At 39.3% G+C, this 25,000-nt stretch overlaps 1 protein-coding gene across 1 annotated transcript in view; it reads left to right on the top strand.

The window, feature by feature from the left end:
* The window catches only part of tcf4 (transcription factor 4), a 252,910-nt gene that overhangs the window by 123,443 nt on the left and 104,467 nt on the right, over positions 1–25,000 (top strand). The window contains 2 exon segments of the mRNA XM_078288401.1: positions 4,525–4,651; positions 6,132–6,181. Of these exon segments, the coding sequence (XP_078144527.1) occupies positions 4,525–4,651; positions 6,132–6,181 (177 nt within the window).

Here is a 25,000-nt window from a genome sequence, read left to right as displayed (position 1 = left end):
TTTATCCCTTCTTTTTCACCTCTTCTAACTTTTTGTGCCAGTATAAAAAATATCCCCTACTTTCCTTCTTTCTTTCTTTCTTTCTTTCTTTCTTTCTTTCTTTCTTTCTTTCTTTCCTTCTTTCTCTTTTCTTTCTTTCTTTCCTCTCTTTCTTTCATCTCTCCAAAACAGCCCAGACACCACTTGTTGTTGCCGAATCATTGAACTTAATTAGCGGGACAATGTGTGAGTGGTTTGCTAAGTTTGAGACAGAGAGAGGCGACAGAGTCAGAGACAGAACAGCAGAGTGGGTTCGTCTCCCAGCTCTTAACGTCCCGGGCGCTGTGAGATGAACTTCTGCACGTTGAACACTATGGGGTCGGTCTCATGGAGGTAAATACTATCAAAATACTGGCTTCTTTTACGACTACAAACTTGTTTTGATTTGTCTGACTTAAACTTAATATCTGAAGTTGAGATGGCTTTCAAATCAAATCCAAAGAGCCTTTTTGCTTTTTGATTTTGCCTAATAGTTGTAGTTAAAGTTATCTATCAAGAGATATCTATCTAGGGATATCTAGTGTTATTTAATGGCTGGTAATATTCAGAGTGGTACTGAGAGTGAAAGGAAGCAGTGGCATTACGTGTTAATTTAAAATATGTAATGTGTTTGTCTTGTAAAAAATCAACACTGCACATGCAATACTGTTCCGTTTTTGGATTGATTAAAATTGAACTTAGAGTTAAGTTATCTATTAATCAATAGTCCCTTTCACACATGAAACCTGTCAAAGTGCCAGATTGAGTGTGCTGGTAATGGCAGCAGTTTGTGTTGTGGCAAGACAAGTCATGCCGTTCCGCCTTTGTAACGTAACGCTGCCGTTCACACAGCGCCGGTAATACCGTTGCATTCCGCTGTTGTCGTCTCCCGGAAATTACATTTAACCGCCGGAGTCTCTGCAGTTTAAAAACACGGCGGGTTAATCTCTCCGTCCGTCTGACTCCCAGGATCTCTCTATTTCAGTGTCTGTCCAATTCCATATTTTCATCAAAAAAAGTGAAGCTCCAGCCTGTTGCATGGTGTGTATTCCCCTCCTACTGCAGTCCTAACATTGTGTTTGTTCGGTCCGTGGATTTTTTTGGTCATTCTATTTTCTTTTCAGAAACAGAAATTTTAAAAAATGAAAAACGCATTTTGCCAGAAAAATCAGACTCGTTAATAATAATAACCTGTTGATTGATCACGCACGATAGGTCTAATTACGTATATCTGATATGCTATCTAATGTTGGATTTAAGTGTAATGTTTTATTATGTTATATCATATTATATTTTTCAGACACCCGTCCTTATGGTCATGGCTACTGGAAATCATATCCCAATGTATTTGGTTCTTGAAGCTACACTGGCCAGTTTAGGGCAATTTCTTAGTAATACACGCACATAACACACACACAATACACACACACACACACACACACACACACACACACAAAATGTCTATAATGTGAAAAATAATGGATGATGAAAATGGCACACAATCAATTCTACATTAAAAAAATAGTTTTAACAGTGGAACAGTAGAACTCAAATCAACATTCTGAGTATCTTCAACATTCCAAATGCCTTCACTGTTCTGTCATCAACATTCTGACTATCCTGAACAGTCCGGCTATCTGCAACATTCTGTATTCAGCATTTCAATTATGTTAAACATCCTGACTATCCTCAACTTTCCAACTATCCTCAATATCCCAACTATCTTCAACATTCCAAATGCCTTCAATATTCTGTCATCAACATTCTGACTGCTATCAACATTCTGACTATCATCAACATTCCGACTATCTGCAACATTCTGTCATGAACATTTCAATTATCTTAAACATTCTGACTATCCTCAACATTCCAACTATCCTCAATATCCTGACTATCTTCAACATTTCAATTATCTTTATCCTGTCCTAAAAAATCTAACTGTCTTCAACAATTTTGTCTTCTGTCTTCCACTATCTATAACAATACAAATATGCTTAACTTAACTTAACTTTCCAATTATCTTCAACATTCCGACTATCATCAACATTCTGACTATCATCAACATTGTGACTATCATCAACATTCTGACTATCATCAACATTGTGACTATCATCAACATTCCGACTATCAGTAACATTCTATCAGTAACATTCCGACTATCAGTAACATTCTATCAGTTACATTCCGAATATCATCAACATTCTGATTATCAGTAACATTCCGACTATCAGTAACATTCCGACTATCAGTAACATTCTATCAGTTACATTCCGAATATCATCAACATTCTGACTATCAGTAACATTCCGACTATCAGTAACATTCCGACTATCAGTAACATTCTATCAGTTACATTCCGACTATCATCAACATTCTGACTATCAGTAACATTCCGACTATCAGTAACATTCTATCAGTTACATTCCGACTATCATCAACATTCTGACTATCAGTAACATTCCGACTATCAGTAACATTCTATCAGTTATATTCCGACTATCGGTAACATTCTGACTATCGGTAACATTCCGACTATCACAGTAACATTCCGACTATCAGTAACATTCCGACTATTGGTAACATTCCGACTATCGGTAACATTCTGACTATCGGTAACATTCCGACTATCATAGTAACATTCCGACTATCAGTAACATTCCGACTATTGGTAACATTCTGACTATCGGTAACATTCTGACTATCGGTAACATTCTGACTATCGCTAACATTCCAACTATCATAGTAACATTCCGACTATTGGTAACATTCCGACTATCGGTAACATTCTGACTATCGGTAACATTCCGACTATCAGTAACATTCTGACTATTAGTAACATTCCAACTATCAGTAACATTCTATCAGTTACATTCCGACTATTGGTAACATTCCAACTATTGGTAACATTCTGACTATCGGTAACATTCCGACTATCAGTAACATTCTATCAGTTACATTCCGACTATTGGTAACATTCTATCAGTTACATTCCGACTATTAGTAACATTCCGACTATTGGTAACATTCTGACTATCGGTAACATTCTGAGTATCGGTAACATTCTGACTATCGGTAACATTCCGACTATCAGTAACATTCTATCAGTTACATTCCGACTATTGGTAACATTCCGACTATCAGTAACATTCTATCAGTTACATTCCGACTATTGGTAACATTCTATCAGTTACATTCCGACTATTAGTAACATTCCGACTATTGGTAACATTCTGACTATCGGTAACATTCTGAGTATCGGTAACATTCTGACTATCGGTAACATTCCAACTATCAGTAACATTCTATCAGTTACATTCCGACTATTGGTAACATTCCAACTATTGGTAACATTCTGACTATCGGTAACATTCCGACTATCAGTAACATTCTATCAGTTACATTCCGACTATTGGTAACATTCTATCAGTTACATTCCGACTATTAGTAACATTCCGACTATTGGTAACATTCCGACTATTGGTAACATTCTGACTATCGGTAACATTCTGAGTATCGGTAACATTCCGACTATCGGTAACATTCTGACTATCGGTAACATTCCGACTATCAGTAACATTCTATCAGTTACATTCCGACTATTGGTAACATTCCGACTATCGGTAACATTCCGACTATTGGTAACATTCTGACTATCGGTAACATTCTGAGTATCGGTAACATTCCGACTATCGGTAACATTCTGACTATCGGTAACATTCCGACTATCAGTAACATTCTGAATATTTTCAACATTCTATCTTCAACATTCCAGCTTTCTTCAACATTCCAGCTATCATCAACATACTAGCTTCAGTATTCTGACTATATTGAACATTCTGTATTCCACATTCTAGTTCTGGCACTGGTATCATTTTTGTGTTTTATGATTTGCACACCTGTCCTTTTATGGTTTAACATGTCTATTGGGAATCCCATCAGATTTAGTTGGCTCTTAAAAACATCACAGATGGCATTCTGATATATCACCACCTCTGGAAAACATATAGATCACCACTGTCCTGCTGAAACTAACTAACTATCTATCTATCTATCTATCTATCTATCTATCTATCTATCTATCTATCTATCTATCTATCTATCTATCTATCTATCCATCTATCTATCTATCGACTCATTTACTTGCTCTTTAATCTTCATGCATTTTAATGTTCCTTTTACAATGCTTTATTATTGACTTGCCTCAGTACTATGGTCCTGATATATAACTGATATATAACTTCATTATATGAAGAAGACAAGGAAGGACAAAATAAGAAAGGCAAACGAGAGATGTGTGTTTTCTTAAGGACATTGGCAATATCTTCTGTTGTTGTTGTGGTTGTTTTGTAATTTCATTTTCCTTACAAGGAATGGTGTGGCCTTTGTGGGTTTTGAGCCACCAAGGCCGGATGATTTTACCTGTTCAGAGATTAAATGTGATTTTGTTTGCTTGTTGATTAAATTGCTCTCTCTCTCTCTCTCTCTCTCTCTCTCTCTCTCTCTCAGTCATTACTGGGTGGTGAGTTGGGTTTGGGGAGTCCTGGAGCAGCGTCGCCCACCAAGCCAGGCGGTCAGTACTACCAACACTACGGCTCCAACCCCCGGAGGAGACCGTTACATATGGACACCATGGGTGAGACGCCGTCAGCACACAGTACACACACACACACACACACTGTGATTTACATTTACATTGTAGTCATTTAGCTAAATCTCTTGACTTACAATGGGTTGACCAGTAGAATAAGATTCAACTCCTACATCAACAACGTTACAAGCAGCAAACAATGAAGACATTACCATTTACAATATGTTTTATTTACAATATGCTGATCTGCCATATGCTGTGCCACAATAGAAACAGAATAGAAACCAGTCTAACCAGTTCAGCAACACGCTGATCTGAGCCACAATAGAAACAGAATAGAAACCAATTAGAGTAGTTCTACAGCCAACACATCACTACATTTGTTGAGCACAAAAATGAAAAGTTTTCAGTCAGAGGAAAGTTTTCTTGTCTTCAGATTTTTTCCTGATTGTCTAAATGTTCTGGCTCAGATTGTGTTTTGGTAAAGAGCCAAACTGCACCTGCCTGACACTCACAGTTTAAAACTGCAACTGAGAATTATCTGCAGCCACTCCTGGACACAGACATGATGTGACCAAGGTTAAACTTCAGTTCTTTTAGTTTCAATTTAATGAATTTCAAGTGATTCATTCTCTAAAAATGGATATTTAGCTTTTTGAAAATACTCCTGCACTCAGATGTGACAATAACATTATATTATATTATAAGTCAACCCGCAGTATGTCAATTACATAATCATTAACATTTCTGCATCAAAACAAAACTTTGTTTAATGACCTACAACGTTTTGATCTAGATTGATCCCATTTGACAGTAGGGTGTTTTTTTTTTTAAATGGCATCGTTTTTTTGGAAGGCTGAGCATTATGAGTGCATGTGTGTGTGTGTGTGTGTTTGTGTGTGTGCGCGTGTGTGTGGGTGTCTGTCTGACGGTCGATCTATCTGTCTCTCTGTCTATGTGTTTTGAAAAGGGAATAAAAAAATTTTAAAAAGCAGGAAAATCTCTTAGAGAACAGGACAATGGTGGCCGGGCTGCAGCCTTGGTAGCGTTAGCCTTGAGAGGCGGCGAACACACACAGAGCGCAGAAAGAGTCTGGGCCAATTTCCAAACCGCTCTTTCATTTTCCATCAAAGTCTCACCTTCTGAGTTAATAGACTACTCCCTCGCTCCCCTTGAGAGAAACCCTGAAAAATAAAATAAACATGTCAAAAGCCGCCCTGGTCCCTTTTGTCAAACCAGAAATGAAGCCTGTCCTTTTTCCGCTCTGTTGCTTTTTTTTTTTTTTTGCATTTGTATTGTGGCACGGTTGTTTCCACTGAATGCTTTCCATGTAAATATAATGGCGACGGCAGGAGAAGTGGCCCCCTGTTACAGCACTTTAAAGTTGTCCTGTCCTTTTTTTTTTCTTTTTTTTTTCTTTGAGTGAGCGCTCTGAGTCATCAGCGAAACACAATGAATCAACCCTAACCTCCTCGAGAAATGCCCTCTTCCCTGTTAAAGCGCCTTGCATTGTTTTCTCTTTCAGACGTCCACACAAAAAAAGTGCGGAAAGTTCCTCCTGGTTTGCCCTCCTCGGTAAGTGATACATGTTTTTTTTTTTTTTATTACAATTTCCAAGGTATTTCCGCTGTGTAAAGTGTGTGTTGAGTGTGTGTAGCTGTTGTCGGATCGAAACCACGTATCTGCAAACAGAGGCTGCTCATTTCCTCGCTGATGCTCCATGTGTGTCTGAAATGACAGAGTCAGGGTTTGGCAGGTTTCAAAGGACAAAGGCCTTCAAACACCTAAACCTTTAAATTCAGTTAAGAAAATGAAAAACAGCAAAATTGCGGGTAAATGTTTTTTTCTTTGACAGCAGCAATGCAAAGTCGTTTTGGATTGGGAGTTGAACAGAACCGGCTGTGTTTGGTTGTCAGTTCCTAGATTTTAAAAAAAAGCTGAAGAGTTTTGTTCCAAAATAGATATCCGTCCTTTGAGAGACGTGACACCGACTCTCTGAAGGTGATTGATAGCACAAATTGAAACCAAATTATGTAATAAATTCAATAGGAAATCTGAAAGCAAAAAAAAAAAATCCTTTTGGAAAAAAAAATCTATTTAAAGACATCTGCCTGTAAGACTATAATCTGTATTTTTCAACTAGTGGGTGTTTAATTTTGAGTTGTGTATAAATATATTTTTCTAAAAATGAATATATGGCATTTTGGAATGAAACTCTTGCCAGCCAGTTTTTTAACTTGTTGGTTTTCTAAGCTACAAAGCTGCAGCTTTATGGTGTTTTTTTGGATGTCAGTGGATATTTGAAGTTCATGTTGAAATCTTCCTCTGAGCGGGTTGAGCTGATCTGACCGGACGGCGAGCCGAGTGTCGGCCTGCAGCTCAGCGCCCGCTCACAGGATCGTTTGTCTCGTCAAGACGCTTCGCTGCTGAATCAGACAGAGACAAAGCGAAGGGGCATTTAGTGACGTTTCACATATTTCACTCAAGTCATTTTCATTTTGTGGAGTCTCGTTTTCACCATCTGATATTTGATAATATTCCTTTTCTGTAATCGAGCTAATAATATGTGGACTACGGATATGATGAACATTATTTTCAGGATTTGTAATTGCATGTAGAGGTGGCTGTTCCTTAGGCTTTTGACCTTGTTAATTAAAAGTTAAGAGTGGTTCAGTGTGTCGTAGTTTATAGCTTTTAGAGTTGTGCCTCTTTGTAACAGTCTGCAGACATTTAGCATGTGGAGATGGATGTTGCTCGGGCTTCTTAATTATAAGTTTATCGTTTGTTCGGTGTTCTGTGTTTTTCTGTGATTTTGACATTTAAACATTTAGCTGTTTCTGAGGCTGGACTGGTTAATTGGCGGTTAACGACGGCTGGATCTACGGCTGAGCGGGTGTTGAATGTGCGGCCTGACGGCGGCTGAATGTGCGGCTCTTTGCCTCGGCCCCTTCGCTCGGCAGGAGTCTGGCTTTCTGTGGCCTCGGCCCGCTTTGTCCTGCTCTCTCTCTCTCCCTCCCTCTCTCTCTCTCTCTCTCTCCATCACCAGGCGGCGGAGGGGGGGGATGGGGGGAGAGGAAGGGGAAAAAAGAAAGGAGACTCTGGGAAACAAGGGGAACTGGGAGAGGAAAAAGCGTTAAAAAAGAAGCGGGGAGGAAGCGTGTTTGTTGTTTGACGGATTGATTTTGCTGTTTTCATCTTTTGTGCGTGTGAAGTGGTGGGATGAGGCGCTTCCTGCTGCAGGAGGAGGACCTGCAGGAGGACATGGAGCTTTCAGAGCCGATACGCCGGCAACATTTTGACGCAACGTGGAGCAATGCTGCCAAACAACTGGGACCATTGATTCATTTTGATACACACACTACCAGTCACAAGTTTGAACACACCACATTTTCCTTTATTTTTTATTATTTTCCACATTTGAGAATAACAGTAAAGACGTCAAAACTATGAAATAACACAAATGGAATTATGCAGCGACCAAAAAAGTGTTAAACAAATCAAAACTATCTTGTATTTTAGATTCTTAGCCTTGATGGAAAGGCAAAGGCTTTGGAAAGAAATTCATACATAGGATCAACTTCACTATTTATATTTGTCTAAGAAACTCATTTCAAAGCATTTAAGCAAAATGGCTTTAAGAGAATGAAAAAAACAGAACATTCAATCAGGTGGGTCCAAACTTTTGACTGGTAGTATAAATTTTATCCTTATTTCACTGGGGAAATTGACTAAGAATACCAGGGAAACTGACTGAGAACGCAGTCGTCTTATATAGCTCACTGACTGACTGACTGACTGACTACCTGACTGACTGACTGACTGACTGACTGACTGACTGACTGACTGACTACCTGACTACCTGACTGACTGACTGACTGACTGACTGACTGGTTACCTGGCTGACTGCCTGACTGACTGACTGACTACCTGACTGACTGACTGACTGACTGACTGACTGGTTACCTGGCTGACTACCTGACTGACTGACTGACTGACTACCTGACTGACTGACTGACTGACTGACTGACTGACTGACTGGTTACCTGGCTGACTGACTGACTGACTGACTGGTTACCTGGCTGACTAACCAACATGGTTGTAAATGCACAAGTCGCCCCTTCTGGCATGCAGGCTTTGAGTCTGTGCTCTCTGTGCTGCGTTGCCTTTCTGTCTGTAACCCTCTCTGCTGTCTGTCGTCTCGTCTGTCTCTCTGTGGAAACCCTCTCTGTTTCCGCTCTGTGATCCTCTGTGTGTGTAATCCTCTCCGCTCCCCCCCCCCCGTCTAAATCAAGAGAAAATGTACAAGGAGAGGACCCGGTGTGTGAAATGGAGAGGGCTGACGCTCGCCGTCTGACTGCAGCAAAATAACATGTAGAGGCAGTTTTCACTGGCTTGTTGGCAAGAGTGTTGGTTGTGAGAGAGAGAGAGGTAGAGAGAGAGAGAGAGAGAGAGAGCAGGATCTACGTTCAAACAAGAGCTTTGTAGGTCTACCTCCTTTTAGAAAAAAAAAAAAAAATCATTCCATTTTTATTTTAGTTTTCATTGAACAGGAGTAGCCCAATTTCTGCCTTTGCCAAAAATCCATTTCAGCACCACGGCCTTGTTTGGAGTGCTGGCTTTCATTCTGACATCGTATCAGATTGCTGACAGGTGTTCATTTTCATAATCGCTTCTATTTTTATTTTGAGTTTTATTTAAGTATTTTAGTCAGTGAAAAAAAAAAAAAAAAAAAAAAAAAAAAAAGACCCAAAACCTTGCCTCACGTTGTTGGAGTAAACACACGAGGGACCGGGATGCTGCGCGTTACCAACGGTTACGAAGGATTTGCCACCATGTTGGAGGAGCAACAATAAAAACTGTAACTTTATCTCTTTAACAGTTTAATCTGACTAAACAAAAGTAACGCATAGTTTCCTTGCAGTGAAAGAGTGCAAATTATAATGTAAAAGCAATCGTGTTTCATCAAGGATGAAGAGGCGGTGATGTTACAATCATTAGGTTTGTTGTGACTCTTCAAAAATAAATGAATTAGACTTATTTTCAACTGCAGACTGTCTCTCTCTTGTTGGAAGTCGTATCTTCTCCTCCATCGCTCCTCCTCCTCTGCAGCTTTCATTCAGAAGCTGGGTGCAAATTGGTTGCAGATGATAATTTTCCAAACTTGTACAGTTTTGAATATTGGAGGGGAGTTGACTTATTTGACATCTCAGCTGCCACTGGTCTGATTTTGACCAACCCAGGAGGGATGCTGCATCTCTGCCCTGCGTTCCAGCGTTTAAAAACATTACACTGACCGGCCTGCTGGGGGCGCTGTGAGTAAAGGTCACAATTTGAAACTCAAACGACGATGCAGTTTGGTACTTTGCATCCACAGACAAAGATCACACTCAGCAGTACAAGCATGGGGCAACATAATTTTAAATAATGTGGGGGAGACGCCATGTTTACTGTGGCCTTGTTATTTTAGTATTATAGTTGGTACAGTCAGGTTAAAACATCGGTATAATAAATATTCCTGTGTCATGTAGTCGATTTAGAATGATCGTAGAGACGTGCTTGGGGAATAAAAGGGAGAAAATGTTTCTTCTAGCCGTCAGTGAAGCAGCCGAAGCCTTAATGTGTCTGAATCCTGGACCGAATACTCGCTCCCGTGTTCCTAGAAGGATCTGGTGCGACGGGAACGTGCCCGGGAAACAAAATGTTACCGGGGATAAAAGGTAGAAACGGTTTTCTTTTAACAGTCAATGAGGGAGTCTAATCCTCGTCTGGCTGGAACACATTTCTCCAGCGAGGCGTCGTCGGAGTCGGGGAGTTCTCTGGCTCCGGTTCAAGCCCGGGACCGGCCGGGGGGACGGGTGCTTCCCGGTCACACCGCGGCTCAGAGTCTCATGTTCAAACCTCTGAAATCCAAATCTGAAAAGGAGCGCATCACATTTCATCCGGTTTCTTGTGTAACATATCACTGACATTTTATAGCAATTTTTATCCAAAATATCCTGCAATACCATGAGTGTTTACATCTTTAATATGAGTAGCTCCAGTGGGAATTGAACCCTAAACCCTGTTTTAGTGCCTTGCTTCACAGTTTCCTTGACAAAATTAACACACTAACACACAAATGATGTTTCATTACATATTGGATAGTTTCATTTCATTAGTATTGCTTCGATGGAGAGTTTTTGTCTCCCATAGTCTTGTTGTTTCAGATTATTTCATTGGTGTTGGTTTCAATGGGCCCATTGAGTTACATAGGGAATTGAACCCCTAACCCTGGCAGTGTTAGTGCCTTGCTCTAGAGAGTTGAACCCCTAACCCTGGCAGTGTTAGTGCCTTGCTGTCGAGAATTGAACCCCTAACCCTGGCAGTGTTGGTGCCTTGCTGTCGAGAATTGAACCCCTAACCCTGGCAGTGTTGGTGCCTTGCTCTAGAGAATTGAACCCCTAACCCTGGCAGTGTTAGTGCCTTGCTCTAGAGAATTGAACCCCTAACCCTGGCAGTGTTAGTACCTTGCTCTAGAGAATTGAACCCCTAACCCTGGCAGTGTCGGTGCTTTCCTGTAGAGAATTGAACCCCTAACCCTGGCAGTGTCGGTGCCTTGCTCTAGAGAATTGAACCCCTAACCCTGGCAGTGTTAGTGCCTTGCTCTAGAGAATTGAACCCCTAACCCTGGCAGTGTCGGTGCTTTCCTGTAGAGAATTGAACCCCTAACCCTGGCAGTGTTAGTGCCTTGCTCTAGAGAATTGAACCCCTAACCCTGGCAGTGTCGGTGCCTTGCTGTAGGGAATTGAACCCCTAACCCTGGCAGTGTCGGTGCTGTTTTCTACCCAGTGAGCCCCTCAGGCCTCTCCTCTCTGGTTCTGAAGCCGTGAGAAGAGCGGATCTGTTCCACAAAGGTTTTCCCGTCAGATGTTCAGTTGTCTGTGACGCTCCGGCTCTGCAGCGTCTGTTTGGAGATTCCTGCTCCGCTCTGGAATGTTCCGGCGGTCCGGAGACGCTGAGAGATGTTTTCCTTCCCGCTGTTAGAGGCGTTTGTCCTCTTCTTTCTTCATTTTCAACCTCAGACATTGAACCCTTCATCGCTGTTTTTTTGTTGTTGTTGTTGTTGTTGTTGTTGTTGTTGTTGTTTGCTGCTAGAGGGTTTGATTCAGCTTCGGGTGTTTTGAAATAAATAGCAAAAGAAATAGTTTGGCTGCGTGTGGCTGCTGCTGAATCCCTTTTTTTCATTCATTTTAATTCTGTAGGTATTCATTCTGTTCAGTTGTGTCAGTTATGTGTCAGTGATGGTTATAAAAATCTTAGTTGTGATCTATTTTTTACTAAAATGATTTGAATGCTGCCTCAATCAATGAAAAGATATTTCAAATACAATATTGAATATTGAATTGACGAAAACATAGAATATTAATTGGATTGACTATGTAATCAGTGATTAATCTGAATGTATATCTCCTGTGGCTTTGATTGTTTACCTAATATTGATCTAATTGGATACTTGATATTGCTTTTGATTGGATATCTATCACAAATTTGATCGTTCAGTTTGGTAAATGAACAGAGAGTCAATTCTAAAGATTAAATGTCATGTAAAACTGTTTCTATTTGCAGCTTAATGTTTTTGCCACATGGGCTTTTATTTTTTTATTCTTTATCTTTCTCTTTATATCTGCTGCTATTTATAGCGTAAAATATTATCACACGTATTACAAATGTAGCCTAATAGCAGCATATAATCTAATAATATAATCTTTTGCCGATACATTTTTTCACCCATGTCTTTAATATACATTTTGATTAGTTATAGATATTTAAAATGGGTTGTAGTTATTACATTTTGGCATTATCATTGTATTTAAAAATTTTCCGAAACATTTGTTGTAAATGTCTGCTGGCACAATTAGAGTTTTGTTTTATTTTCATTTATATTATGTATTTTATGTATAGGATATGCAGGTCTAAGGCTCGTCTGCCTTTACATTATAATACAGGAGGAACGTCTACACAGAGACCTGGTCTGGGTGGTGGATGTGTCATGGATGTTAAATCTAATTGGACCTTTAAAGAGCTGTGGTTAGTTTACATTATGATCAGTAAACCCACCTAAATTCACTTTAAACATTTTTAGGCCGACATAAATCTTTTGGACCTAAATTCACAGTAAACATCATAGTGAGTAGCAGTGCCAGTGTGTTTTAAAGAGTTTTAAAGGGAATAAATACGTGTTTTTTCTGGAAATATAATTGATTTTTGTTTATATTAGTGTTTGTCTTATAGCTCATAGCTCATTACGTACCTTTATGTTGTTAGGATGAGCATTTACCTATAGTAGAAACCTGGCTTGGGTGTTAGTGATGTTGCATGAATGTTGTAATTGAACCTGCACACAGCTACGAAACACACAGTACAGAGGACACAGAGAGCTGCAGTTCATTTACATTACAACCAGGGATTTAGATGTTTACTCCCCTTCTCAGGACATAAATTCATACTAAACATCGTAGTAAGCAGCACCAGACTGATGTAAGTTATATGAAGATATGTTTTTGTAAGTGGGAAAAGGATAAAAATAATGGTTTTCTGAAAATATAAGTTGATTTTTTGTTTGCATTGTGATGATCACAGACACGTCATAGTTTACTCGCCTTTTTATTTGCCGTTATATTCCTGATTATCATGTGTGAGAAACCCGGAGTTCGGGTGTTAGTGACATCGCTGAGATGTTTTTTTTTTATTTGATTATAACTGTGGACAGCTATGAAATAACATACATGCTATGCTGCTGTAACACGGCCTGCACCTGCTCCGAATAAACCACAGCTTCATAGAGGAATGCCTGTATGTCAGTGTGTGTGTGTGTGTGTGTGTGTGTGTGTGTGTGTGTGCTTCTATGGCGACGCACAGGGGGCAAAACAAAAGTTCTCTTTGTGAGGAGACGGGCTTTGCGTAAACAGCGTGCGTCCAAGCGCACGCATGCACGCGCACACACACACACACACACACACACACACACACACACACACACACACACACACACATTCTGTCTGTCTATGGGTTTAGTGATGGCAAAACACTGAATTCCCTGACGATACCAGTAGGATTCCAGTATATCCTAAATAGCTTTTAGTTGGCTAGTTTGTATTTGAAAAATGTAAGTAGTATGTTAGTATGTACATGTATGTGTATAAGTAATGTAAGTATAATGTTTAAAATGTTTAGAGTAACTCAGAACAGTCCTGAACTTATCTACAGTGTGTTTTAGTCACTGCTTATAGACACATTTGTCTAAAAATCCAAACATCATAGCAGATGTATGAAGAGTTTCACTGTATATTAATTTTGGGAAAATGTCACCACCTGAAATTCATCAACCGATATTTCAAAAAATCTGAATCTGATGATTCAAACTTCAAAACAAAAACTATTTACCAGGCGGAGGTCTGAAGATGACCTCAGACTTTAAAAGTGACCCACAATGAGTTTTATTTCCATGCCAGCAGCTGTTTAATAACAGCAGACATCAAACAGTTGATATCTAATTTTGGGATGGAGTCTCTTCATGTGCTGATTCAGGAGAAACGTACGCAAAAAAATCCAAACCTATAAACTTAACTGACAGCCTTAGAATGCTTTTTGATAGAAACATTTGAAGGATATTCAGCGGGGACGGGAGGGTTGTCTTTACTTGTTTTTAAAAACTTATGTTCGGTTATTTGTGTGCAAAAATAACAATGTAGAGTTTTGTTTTTTTCAGTGAATAGTGTAAAAATATTTAGCCACCATGTTTAATGATGCTATTATTAGACTGATGGGACTGTGAAGGTTGTAAAATAGTGAATCTTTTTAACTGCTGATTTCGATTTAACTCTAGATGTCCCGGCTCGGTGTTTCCAGACCGACCGGACTGAGGATTGAACTGTGAACGTTCACTGTTGTGTCTGTCGCACACTGTTGTCTCTACTGAATAGAAACCCCCCCGCCCCCCCTCCCCCCCCCACCCCCGCGACAGTAAAAGGCATCGTATCCTTTCAGAGACGTTCGCTTCAGCTCAACTTTGAACCGAGCTGCTGCGGTCGATTCCCTTCGGTTTCACTTCGGTTTAATTCCAACGACTGAAATCTGTTTTTTGTTTTGTTTTTTCCCCTGAAAAATAAGAAAAGTGACATTATCCTGTCCTGGGTGAAACAGTTGAGACTGAACGCTGTTTCATGACCAAACGAACAGCTTCGCTTTACATTTAGCCTCGTCCGGATGGAAGGGAGCCGACCTCAAACGCTGACCTGAAGGTCGCTGTGAAGCTGCTGATGATGTTTTGAATTTTACAATTAGAAAAATAGGAAAAATGTCTGCGCTCTGTCAAGTCAAAACCGAGACGTTTCTGTTTGTGCACTCTTCTGTTTTTGCACTATTTCTCTCACTGTTTGTATTACATGCTTTATCAGTATCAGGCTCTCTCTTATGGACTCTTTAAATCCAGTTTCTGTGTCTCCTACCTCAGATTTTCAAAATGTCGCTCCACTGCCTGTACAAACCAGCTTTGTTCGATTTTCGATCTCACGCACAGAAATAGTCGTTGCAGAGATGTTTACCCTCCCTCTCTCAGAGCCCAAAATTCATCACTTGGGCTTTATCTGATAAATACTTCAGCTGCCTGAGGACATTTCCTCTCTTGGTCTTGTCTTGATAAACTCTCCTCTGCTGTTTCAGTGTTATTTAACTGGTTTACGTCGTTTAAGACAGAAGGAGCGACCAACGGTTCTCGGTTCTGTGCTGTTTAAGTCTCTTTGGCCTCAGTTTTAATATAAGGAGCGGGAACACAGTGTGCTTGATACTTAGTGCTTAATACTTTTTAATGTTTTGACATTTGTATTGATCGGTGATTTGAGACAGAACACAGCTTCCTCGATACTTACTGGTTGTGCGTCGCTGTCGTCGCTTATGCTTTGTCTGATGAATTTCCTCCTTTTTATCGATGTGTGTCCTCCATATTTTTTACTGTTTTTGCATTTCTTTCCTCACTCATTCTCTGTGTGTTGAGTTCAGTGACCTTTTCCTCTTCTGAAATTGTGTGTTTCATGGCTGTTTCAGACCTCTTCACTTCGGTATCATCTGATGAATTCTTAATTTGGGTTCGACCAAACTAATTTTTCCTTTTTTTAAATGTTGTGCTGCTGAACGCTCTTCACTCTCCTCTGCTGTTCAGATCAAATCAAGACCCAGTCAGACTGAATTTGTCTTTCCGGCCCCCTGCGTGAGGAGTGGGAACACAGTGTCATCCACACTTCACTGTTTTCACATCGCCATCCTCACTTATTCTTTTGCCTGATGAATTTAATGACATTTTAAGTGACATTTTAGTCTTCTTAAATTACTTTTCACTGCTGTTTGAGACATCCCCAACATCGGGAATCAGAACTCTTTGCATTTATATCCTCACTTACGCTTTGTCTGATGAATTAAGAGACATTTTAGGCTTTTTTAAATATGTTTTCATTTGTGTTTAAGAGTGGCAGTGAGCGGGAAGTGCTCGATCCGTAGCTGTTTTTCTCTTTTGCTTTGTCTGATGACATTTTAAGTGACATTTTAGACATTTTAAACAGTTTGAAACCCCTTAATAAGTAGCAAGGAGCGTCCCGGAGCATCCTGGAAGACGCCGGCTCGTTTGCGTCCCGTACGCTTCGTCTTCTGAACGCTTCAGCCTCCAAAGTCTCCGTTTTTTTATTCTTTTTTTAAATCTCTGTTTCACATCCACCACAGGCAATGGCTCTTTTTTATTTTATTTTTTTTATTTTTTTTCCTTCCTCCACGTCTCCCTGTGCCACAAGTTTGTTATTGTTGTTTGTCAAATTTACTTTGCTGAGTTGATGATTTACTTTGAGAAACAATTAAACGTCACTTGAGAGGAGAGCGTGGGACGACTTGGTAATCAAAAGGAAATTAGGCGTCGGTTGCTAACATTAGCAGGTTGCAGAGCGCCGTCTCCTCGTTGTTTTTCTTTGTTTATGTTGGGAGTATAACAGCTTTTTTTTTTTTTTTTTTCCAGAGAGCTAATTTTCTTTAGATATCATTGTTTTTGTTAATTTGTGTCTGAGTCTCACGCTCGTCCTCAGAGCTTTGCTGCTGCTCAGGCCCTGATGCTTCAGACGCCTTATACACGCCACTTATATCAAGATTATATGGAAAAATGGCAATAATGAAGCCATGGAAATGAACCCATTAAAGAAAACAGAAAGAAAATTACACAATATATATATATACGTGTGTGTGTGTGTGTTGTGTGTGTGTTCATTTTGAATCTCTTTATTACTCTTTCTTTATTGAAATAGTTTGTCATGGCAGTAATTTGCTTCAAATGAGTATTTTCCACATTTGTACCTTTGTTTGTATTCCTGGTCCACAGACAGTGAGACTGGGACCAGGACCACATCAAACTGGTTTCTGACAGTCTGTTTATAGTGGGGAAAATGGCTGAATCAAGTCAGTAGTCCAGTATGTTTTTCAGGTTTTATTTATCTGATGTTGTGAGTGTGTGTGTGTGTGTGTGGTCCGCTGAGGCCGGTTAAGCATTTGGAAATATTATAATAATATTATTATATATGGAGTTTTATTCCAAAATGAGAAATCCACAGGTAGAGGAAAGTGGAATTTGCTCTGACAACAAATGAAGATGATTTTTTTTTTTAAAGGTTGTGTGTTTGACTAAATTATAATGTTTCCCATTCTGGATCAGATTTGTTCAAGAGATTCTGAATGATGAACTTCAGTTAGAAATGTTTTGGTTTTAAAATGGATAAAAAAATAAGATGGAAATAATCTCTCATTATGCTGATATGATTAAATCTGAATTAAAACGGACTGTATTTTGTGAAATAAATGTAGTGTGAGAAAATCAATATCAATATCAAGTTTACATTTTGTTATCACATTTCAGATTCAGATACATTTATGTCTTTTATTATCAAGTTTATATTTTTCAAAACAGTCGCTCCTCAGCTCAGATATTTCAACCTAAACTCAAATATATTTTTTCATCCATGTCTGAATTTGTCTGATAATCCTCCAGCGAAGTAAAAAGAAATAAAACATTTCCAAAACACTATAATGAATAATTTAATTTATCAAGGCCAAATATGTGAAGCAGCTCTTTTCCAAAATGCTGTATACTGTATTATATCCAATTTGGGAAATTTTGGAAAAAAATATATCTAAACTACCTGAAGTTCATCATTTAATATCTGTAAAAATCTAGAGGATTCAGTCTGTTTGAAAGTCTCCATTTTGTCAAACAAGCTCATAAAGTTTCTGTATTTCATTTTAAATCGTAAATCATTCAATGTGTAAAATACAGAGGATCCTTTCTGTTTAAGACTGATTATATGACCTCATTTCCAAAATATACATATTTCCATTTTGGAAAACAAACAAAAAAATAAACGTCTCACTGCAGTTCCCTTCTGTCCTTCTCCTTTAATTTTTTTATGTCACTTTAAAGTTCATAATTGAATCTCTCCACAACACAGAGGCACCGAGGGCTGAAGCTACACATGATGACTGTACGACTTCGCTTCCAAAATGCTGCATAACCATAAAATCAGCTCATTACCTGAAGTTCATCATTTTAGTATTTCTAAAGGTCTGGAGGATCCAGACTGAGCCGAGTCTCACAGTGACCCGAGGCCCTCAGCTCCTCTCTCTCTCTCTCTCTCTCTCTCTCTCTCTCCTTCAGAAGCTCCGTCACTCGGCTTCATCTCTCTGCTCTCTATCAGTCACTCGGGGGTCGACGTCCTCCTGTTTTTTTGGGGTTTTTTTTCTCGCCGCCGCGTACCCAGACTCCTCGGCGGTGGATTAAAAAAAGAATCCTCGCAGCGCTCTAAACTCTCTGCTCTGCCTCTTCCCTCCGCCTCGGCTCAGATGTGGTTTTGTTTAAAGTCGACAGCGTTAATTAAATTAAGCCAGGTCTTGCAGAAGGCACAGTAGGAGAGCCGGCGTTCCCCTGTGGGCCGCTGATGGAGGGAGGGGGGTGGGGGTGGGGGGGAGGCCGTTCCGGTGAGCCACACTGCCCCCTTCAGACGGGCCGGGGCGCCGCACCCCCCTCCCCACACAGTCCCCCCCCCCACACACCCCACTGCCTTCTACTCCTGTCTCTACTGCCTCTTTACTCTGTCTGCTCTCTTCTCTGGCTTTCTGTTTCCCGTTCTCCGTCTCCACTTTCTGTCACAAAAACATTTGTTTGAAACTGAGTCCAGATCTGATCTTGTAGTTTTTAATGAATGTAAAGGAGACTAAAAGGATCATGCAAAACTTGACAGAAATTAGTTGAATCTACAAAAAACAAACACGTTCAGGACCAAAGTTCCCTCTAAGATGATGGTTTGACGACCTATATGTCTAATTATTTATCACTCTGACACAATAATATCTTTTCATATCAAATTATATTATCAGACATTTCTTGTCTGTTTATTTTCACTTCCTCCTATCGCTGTTTCCCACCTTACACCTGCACTCCTTTCACTTTTCTGTGTCAAATCTCTCCACACTTCAAACCTAAATGAGTCCAGATTTGATTTTGTCGTTCTTAATTAATATAAAAGAGAGTGAAGACCATGCAAAACAAAGACATTCAGGACGAAAGTTCCCTCTAAGATGATAGTGTGGTGACCTGTGTCTAACAATTTATCACTTTGACGCAATAATAATAACAAATGCAATAATATCAGTCATTTCTTTTCTGTTTATTTTCCTTCCTCCTATCACTCCTTTCCTTCATCTCCACTCTGTCTGTGTGTCAGTTCTCCACACTTTACCCTCAGTGAGTCCAGATGTGACTGTGTCGCTTTTAATCATTATAATGGAGAGTAAAGATGAAGCAGAAACCGACAGAAATCTGTTTGGAAGCCAAATCTCAAACAAAAGAACCGATTTTTTTTTTCTTCTAAGCTGCGTGTCAGTTTAATCATTAATCACAATGATCAAATAAGAAATGGTCAGCGCGATCAATAATCTTGTAATATTGAATAATCACATCATCGGTCGTCCTCAGCAGTTTAGCTTTAAGCCAGTTTGAAAGTTTTGGCAGTGAATGATATGAGATGAGGGACTTTGACACAGTTTAGGATTTACTGATTAACACTTCTGTCTGTTTCTCTCTGTCTCCCTCTGTTTTGCTTTCTGTGTGTGTGTGTGTGTGTGTGTGTGTGTGTGTGTCTCTCTCTCTCTCTCTGTCTCTCTCTCTCTGTCTGTCTCACTCTTACACCCTCACAACAGCAATTAGCGGGAGATTTGTCCCAATTTAGGCTGGAAAGTTGTCATCTGTCTTTGCTGTCCCCCTAAAATCTACAGATAAAAGATTGCTTGAGTGTGTATTTGTAGAGAAATATATATAAAGATAAAGTCTACTGTCCCCTCTGAAGTGTAGTGTGAAGTGTGTGTGTGTGTGTCCCTGTACTGAGTCTCTGTGTTGGTGGATGTTATTTCTTTGCAGCGGTGTCTCTGTACATCTGCTGAACCTGGTGAATAAAGTTCCTCTGACTGTGATTCTGCATCACTGTGATAATGACTTTTCAACACACTCTGCATTAAATAATCATTTTTTGTTCCTCTCTACATTTACATTTTTTGTCCTTTAGCTCCTGCAGCGATTTAAACTGAGTGTAACAGCAGAATAAGCTTCAGTTTCTAGATCAGCAACATCACAACCAACAGTAACGACATTTAAATTTATATATTTGAGTCATTTATCAGACTCTCCTGTCCAGACTGACTGACAGTGAGCAGACAGGGTTTAGTCATGATGGACACAACAGGTATTAGGACTGAACCTGTGCCTGCAGGTTACGGGACGGTCTCTCTAATGAGTCTCCCTGCCAGGAATCATAGAGACAAAACATGTCGGGTTTTTTTTTTCTTTCATTTTAGTTCATTTTTGTCACTTAGCTCAGTGATTCTCAGCCTTTTTCATATCAAGAACCCCTAATTTAGTCCACATTAGAGCCACGGACCCCCATTTGATGAGATTCTGTCTCTCGAACCCAAATCTGAGAATATCTTTATTGTCAGATTTGATTTTGTCCAGAATTCAATGACTGTCTGTATTGTAGGTAGAGAGATAACAGAGAAGCTATGATCAAAATAATCATTCTTCTACATTCTCTAATTGTGTTAACTTCTTGTAAATGAAATAATGCTGAAGTTTAACACTTCATCAGTTTGCTGGGGACCCCCTGGAACCCCCTCAAGGACCCCTGGTGGTCCCCGGACCCCACGTTGAGAACCGCTGACTTAGCTGACGCTCCTGCAGCGATTTAAAATGAGTGTGACAGCAGAATAATGCTCAGTTCCTAAATCAGCACCGTTAAAACCAACAGTAAGGACCTACATTACATTACATTACATTACATTACATTACATTACGTTACGTTACGTTACGTTACATTACATTACATTACATTACATTACATTATATTTATATTTGACGTTTTCCAGAGTGATTGAACTGACTGGACGGCCCGGCAGGTTCAGTGTCTTGCTCATGGACACTTCAGCAGGACGTCCTGTTGATGGGACGGAGCCCGCGGCCTCCAGGCTGCAGGACGCCCCGTGATGACTGACTCACACTGACATGAACGACAGACAAAATTATTCAGCTGTTTAGTTCAATTTAGATGTTTTTTTTTTTTGATAATCTTCACATTTATGGTTCGATCTGGATTCTGTGAAGCCGGGCTGTTGTATTTTCAGCTCATGTCTTTCCCAAAATAATCACTCAAATTATTTTTGGGCATAATTACTGAAACAAAACGACATTATGGATGTATGAAGACAAAACTTGACTTAATGAAATGCATTCTCTGCTGTCAAATTTACATAGCTGTAAATTTGACAGCAGTATTTTTCATTTTGCATCATTTCTGTGGATGAAAACACGGAAATATTTTACTTTGGGGAAATTATTCAACCAAAGTAGAGCAGCAGCTGCCTATACACACACATATACACACCCTCACACACCCTCACACACACACACACACACACACACAGTATACCCCCTGCAGTCGCTGCCTATAGCCTCGACATGTTTAGTGTTTTAATCAGGAGAACGGATGTGTGTGTGCAGCAGGTTTAATGTGCGCCGGATAGTTTAGCTGCTTTAACTGGACTCTGGTGGCTCCGGCTAACGCTGTTAGCATATGTCGCTCCAATGACAGTCTCAGACGATGGAGAGTGTGTGTGTGTGTGTGTGTGTGTGTGTGAGAGAGAGAGAGAGAGAGCTTGAGTGTGAGAGTGCACATGCATTCGCTTGTATGTGCGTGTTTCTGTGTCTGGGTCAGTGTGTGTGTGTGTGTGTAGTTGTGCATGTTTGATGTGTGCATATATATGAGGGTGCACATTTCTGATTATATGTGTGTGTGTGTGTGTTTCTGTGTGTGTATGAGAGCATGCACATTTGTATTTGTATGTTTGTGTGTGTATGGAAGTGTGGACGTTTGTGCTTGTAGGTATGAGTGTATATGTGTGTGTGGGTGTGTGTGTGTGTTTGTATGTTTGGTGTATCTGTGTGTGTTTCTGTGTATGTTTGTGTGTCTGTATTTTTATGTACCATATGCACACACACACACACACACACACACACACAAGCCTAGGTGTTGATGAAGGACTCTTTATGTTTAATATGATAAAACTCAAATTCTAGAAAGCAGAAAACACAAAAAATCAGAATCAGCTGCTCTGTCTGTGGATCTGAGCAGGTGAATCAAGAGGAAACTGATCCTGAAACTGTGTAAAATAGAATAAAATTTGTATGTTTTACCTTCAGATATTTCAGATTGGCAGTATATTTTGAAAGCAACTGTTTCTGTTCTAGCTACAGAAGATGACCATCTGACAAACAAACCACTGCACAAAAATGAAAATGAACTGTGTGTGTGTGTGTGTGTGTGCGTGTGTGTGCGTGTGTGTGCGTGTGTGTGTGTGTGTGAGCATGCTGCTCAAATTAGCGGTACTACCTTGGCAGAAGATGAAAAGAGAAAGAGGCTGGAGGGAGAAAGAGAGAGGGGGAGAGAGAGAGAGAGAGAGAGAGAGGGAGGGAGAGAAGAGTTTAAATATCTGGGGGAAAATGTTAATTTCCAGGTTTTAAAAAATTGGATAATACACAATAAAATGTGGAGAATGATTGAAAAATATTGTTGTTGAGCCCTGATACACAAACAACCGCAGATTTTTAAGAAGTTGTAGCCCCACTGTGATGATACACATGTATTTAGCGTGTAATATATACTTAATATATAATCATTAAGTATGATTAACTAACTTCTGGGATCTAGAACTGATCTAGGAGCTGAAGCTGATTCCACTGTTTCACACTAAAGTCTCTCTGCATGAGACTCAGATAAATGAACTGAAATATTAAATGTAAATATCCTTGTAATTAGAGTTTGACCAATATGAGTTTTGGAAGCCGATACCGATGTTTTTGGATTGAAGCTGCCGATATTCAAAATCAAACATGCAATGTCTTGAAATTTGACAATTTTTCATGCCAAATAATTTCAAGTATTCAGTGTTTTCCTGCAGAATTGTCTTCAGTTAGAGCATCATGGGACACTAAAACTCTCCACTGAAACCAGGATGATACTACAGTAATGCATTGGTCTCTATCAGGATCTAGATAGAAAACCTCTGATTCTACAAAATGCTGCTTATTCCTGTTGAAGTCTTCGCTGATGAAGACTGTGATATGCAGTCGGTTTGACTGCTGACAGGATGTAGTATAATGTAATTAAAAATAAAACATATTGATGCATACGTGGTCTCATTACTGATCTCATTACTGATTCAGTTCTGCAGTAAATCTGTAATCTGGAGAAATTGTGGAGGAAAAATGGTGGATAAATAAAATAGGTAATAAATAAAAGACCCAATACACTCCATATGTATCGGTCTCACTCTGCTAGTAATGTTATTGATCCAGGAATTGAAGCTGATTCTACTGTTTCACTCTGGATGAAGGAATCAGATAAATAAATGTTTCACTTCACTAGTTAAACAGTAGAGATGAAGACAGGATGAAGGTTTTATTTCTGCCACAGAGGACAGAGAGCTGGCAACACACCAAGAGAGTCTGACGTCACACAGCAGGCCGAGTGTGTGTGTGTGTGTGTGTGTGTGTGTGTGTGCGTGTGTGTGTGTGAACAGAGGCTGGTATAGAAAGCTATATCTGACTCCCGCAGTTTAAAGACTATAGCTCCTGCTGTGAGGGCAGTATTGGTTTGCATGGGTGTGTATGCATGTGTGTGTGTGTGTAGGTGTGTGTGTGTGTGTGTGTGAACTACAGGCTTCCTGACGGCTCTGGGTAATTTCCCCTCTAACGACTTTCAGATTCAGAAGTTTTCAGATATTTGACTTTTATGATAAAATTATTTTATAGATCTTGCAAATATTTACACAATATGATATTTAACATGCAACTGTATATGCAGCCTTTAATAATTTAACATTTACACATCAGACACTATCTGAGCACTTCATACAGAGAGCCGTATGAGTAGCTTTTAAAATGGAAAAGGTACTTAGTGTTGTAAAAGTGTTGAAGTGTATTGTTGCTGTCAGGGGAAAAAAAGTTTCAGGTCCTCCAAACCTTTTAAAACCCCTTTATATCATTTCAAAAATATATGGCCATTATTCAGAAAAAGAGCGTTCACTTCTGAATGCCTGACATTTTTTTTTTTTTTTTTCTGAAATGTCATTTTTCTCATATGGGATGGAAAAGTTTGAAAAAGAGTGTTTTTCACTGAATCGTCGTCCTCAGGCTTTTATTTTGGTGACGTCACTTTATGATTTAAACCTGAAAAATAATTTGATAAAACAAAACTCTGATCTTTTCTCTCTCTACTATTTACTGCCTGATAAAGCACAAAAACCTTAATAATGATAACAGTAATTATAATAATACTGTGATGCTTCATTGATGGATTTCCCTCCACAGCTCAGTGCTTTGCTCAGAGACACTTTATTGTTTTATATTTTTAAAATATTTTTCTCAATATATTTAACCTAATTTGTGGTGAAACGGTGGTATTATTTCCCTGTTTTTTTTTTTTTATATTTTAGATATATTTTACCTACTTTGTGGTAAAATGACAGTATTGTTTTATATTTTTTGTAATATTTTAGATATATTTTACCTACTTTGTGGTAAAGTGACAGTATTGTTTTATAGTTTTTTTTAAAATACTTTTTATTGAGTTTTAAAAAAGGAACAGCACATCACACCCCCCCCACCCCCCCACCCCAGACAGCTATACAACACATCCAACAAAAACACAGAGACATAGTTACACAAGATTAATTAATAATAAATAAAAGAAATGAAAAAAAAAAAAAAAGGCACAGAATTAAACC

Source organism: Centroberyx gerrardi, chromosome 2, assembly GCF_048128805.1.
Source record: "Centroberyx gerrardi isolate f3 chromosome 2, fCenGer3.hap1.cur.20231027, whole genome shotgun sequence".
Taxonomy (NCBI): Eukaryota; Metazoa; Chordata; class Actinopteri; order Beryciformes; family Berycidae; genus Centroberyx; species Centroberyx gerrardi.
This window is presented reverse-complemented; position numbering and strand designations above follow the sequence as displayed.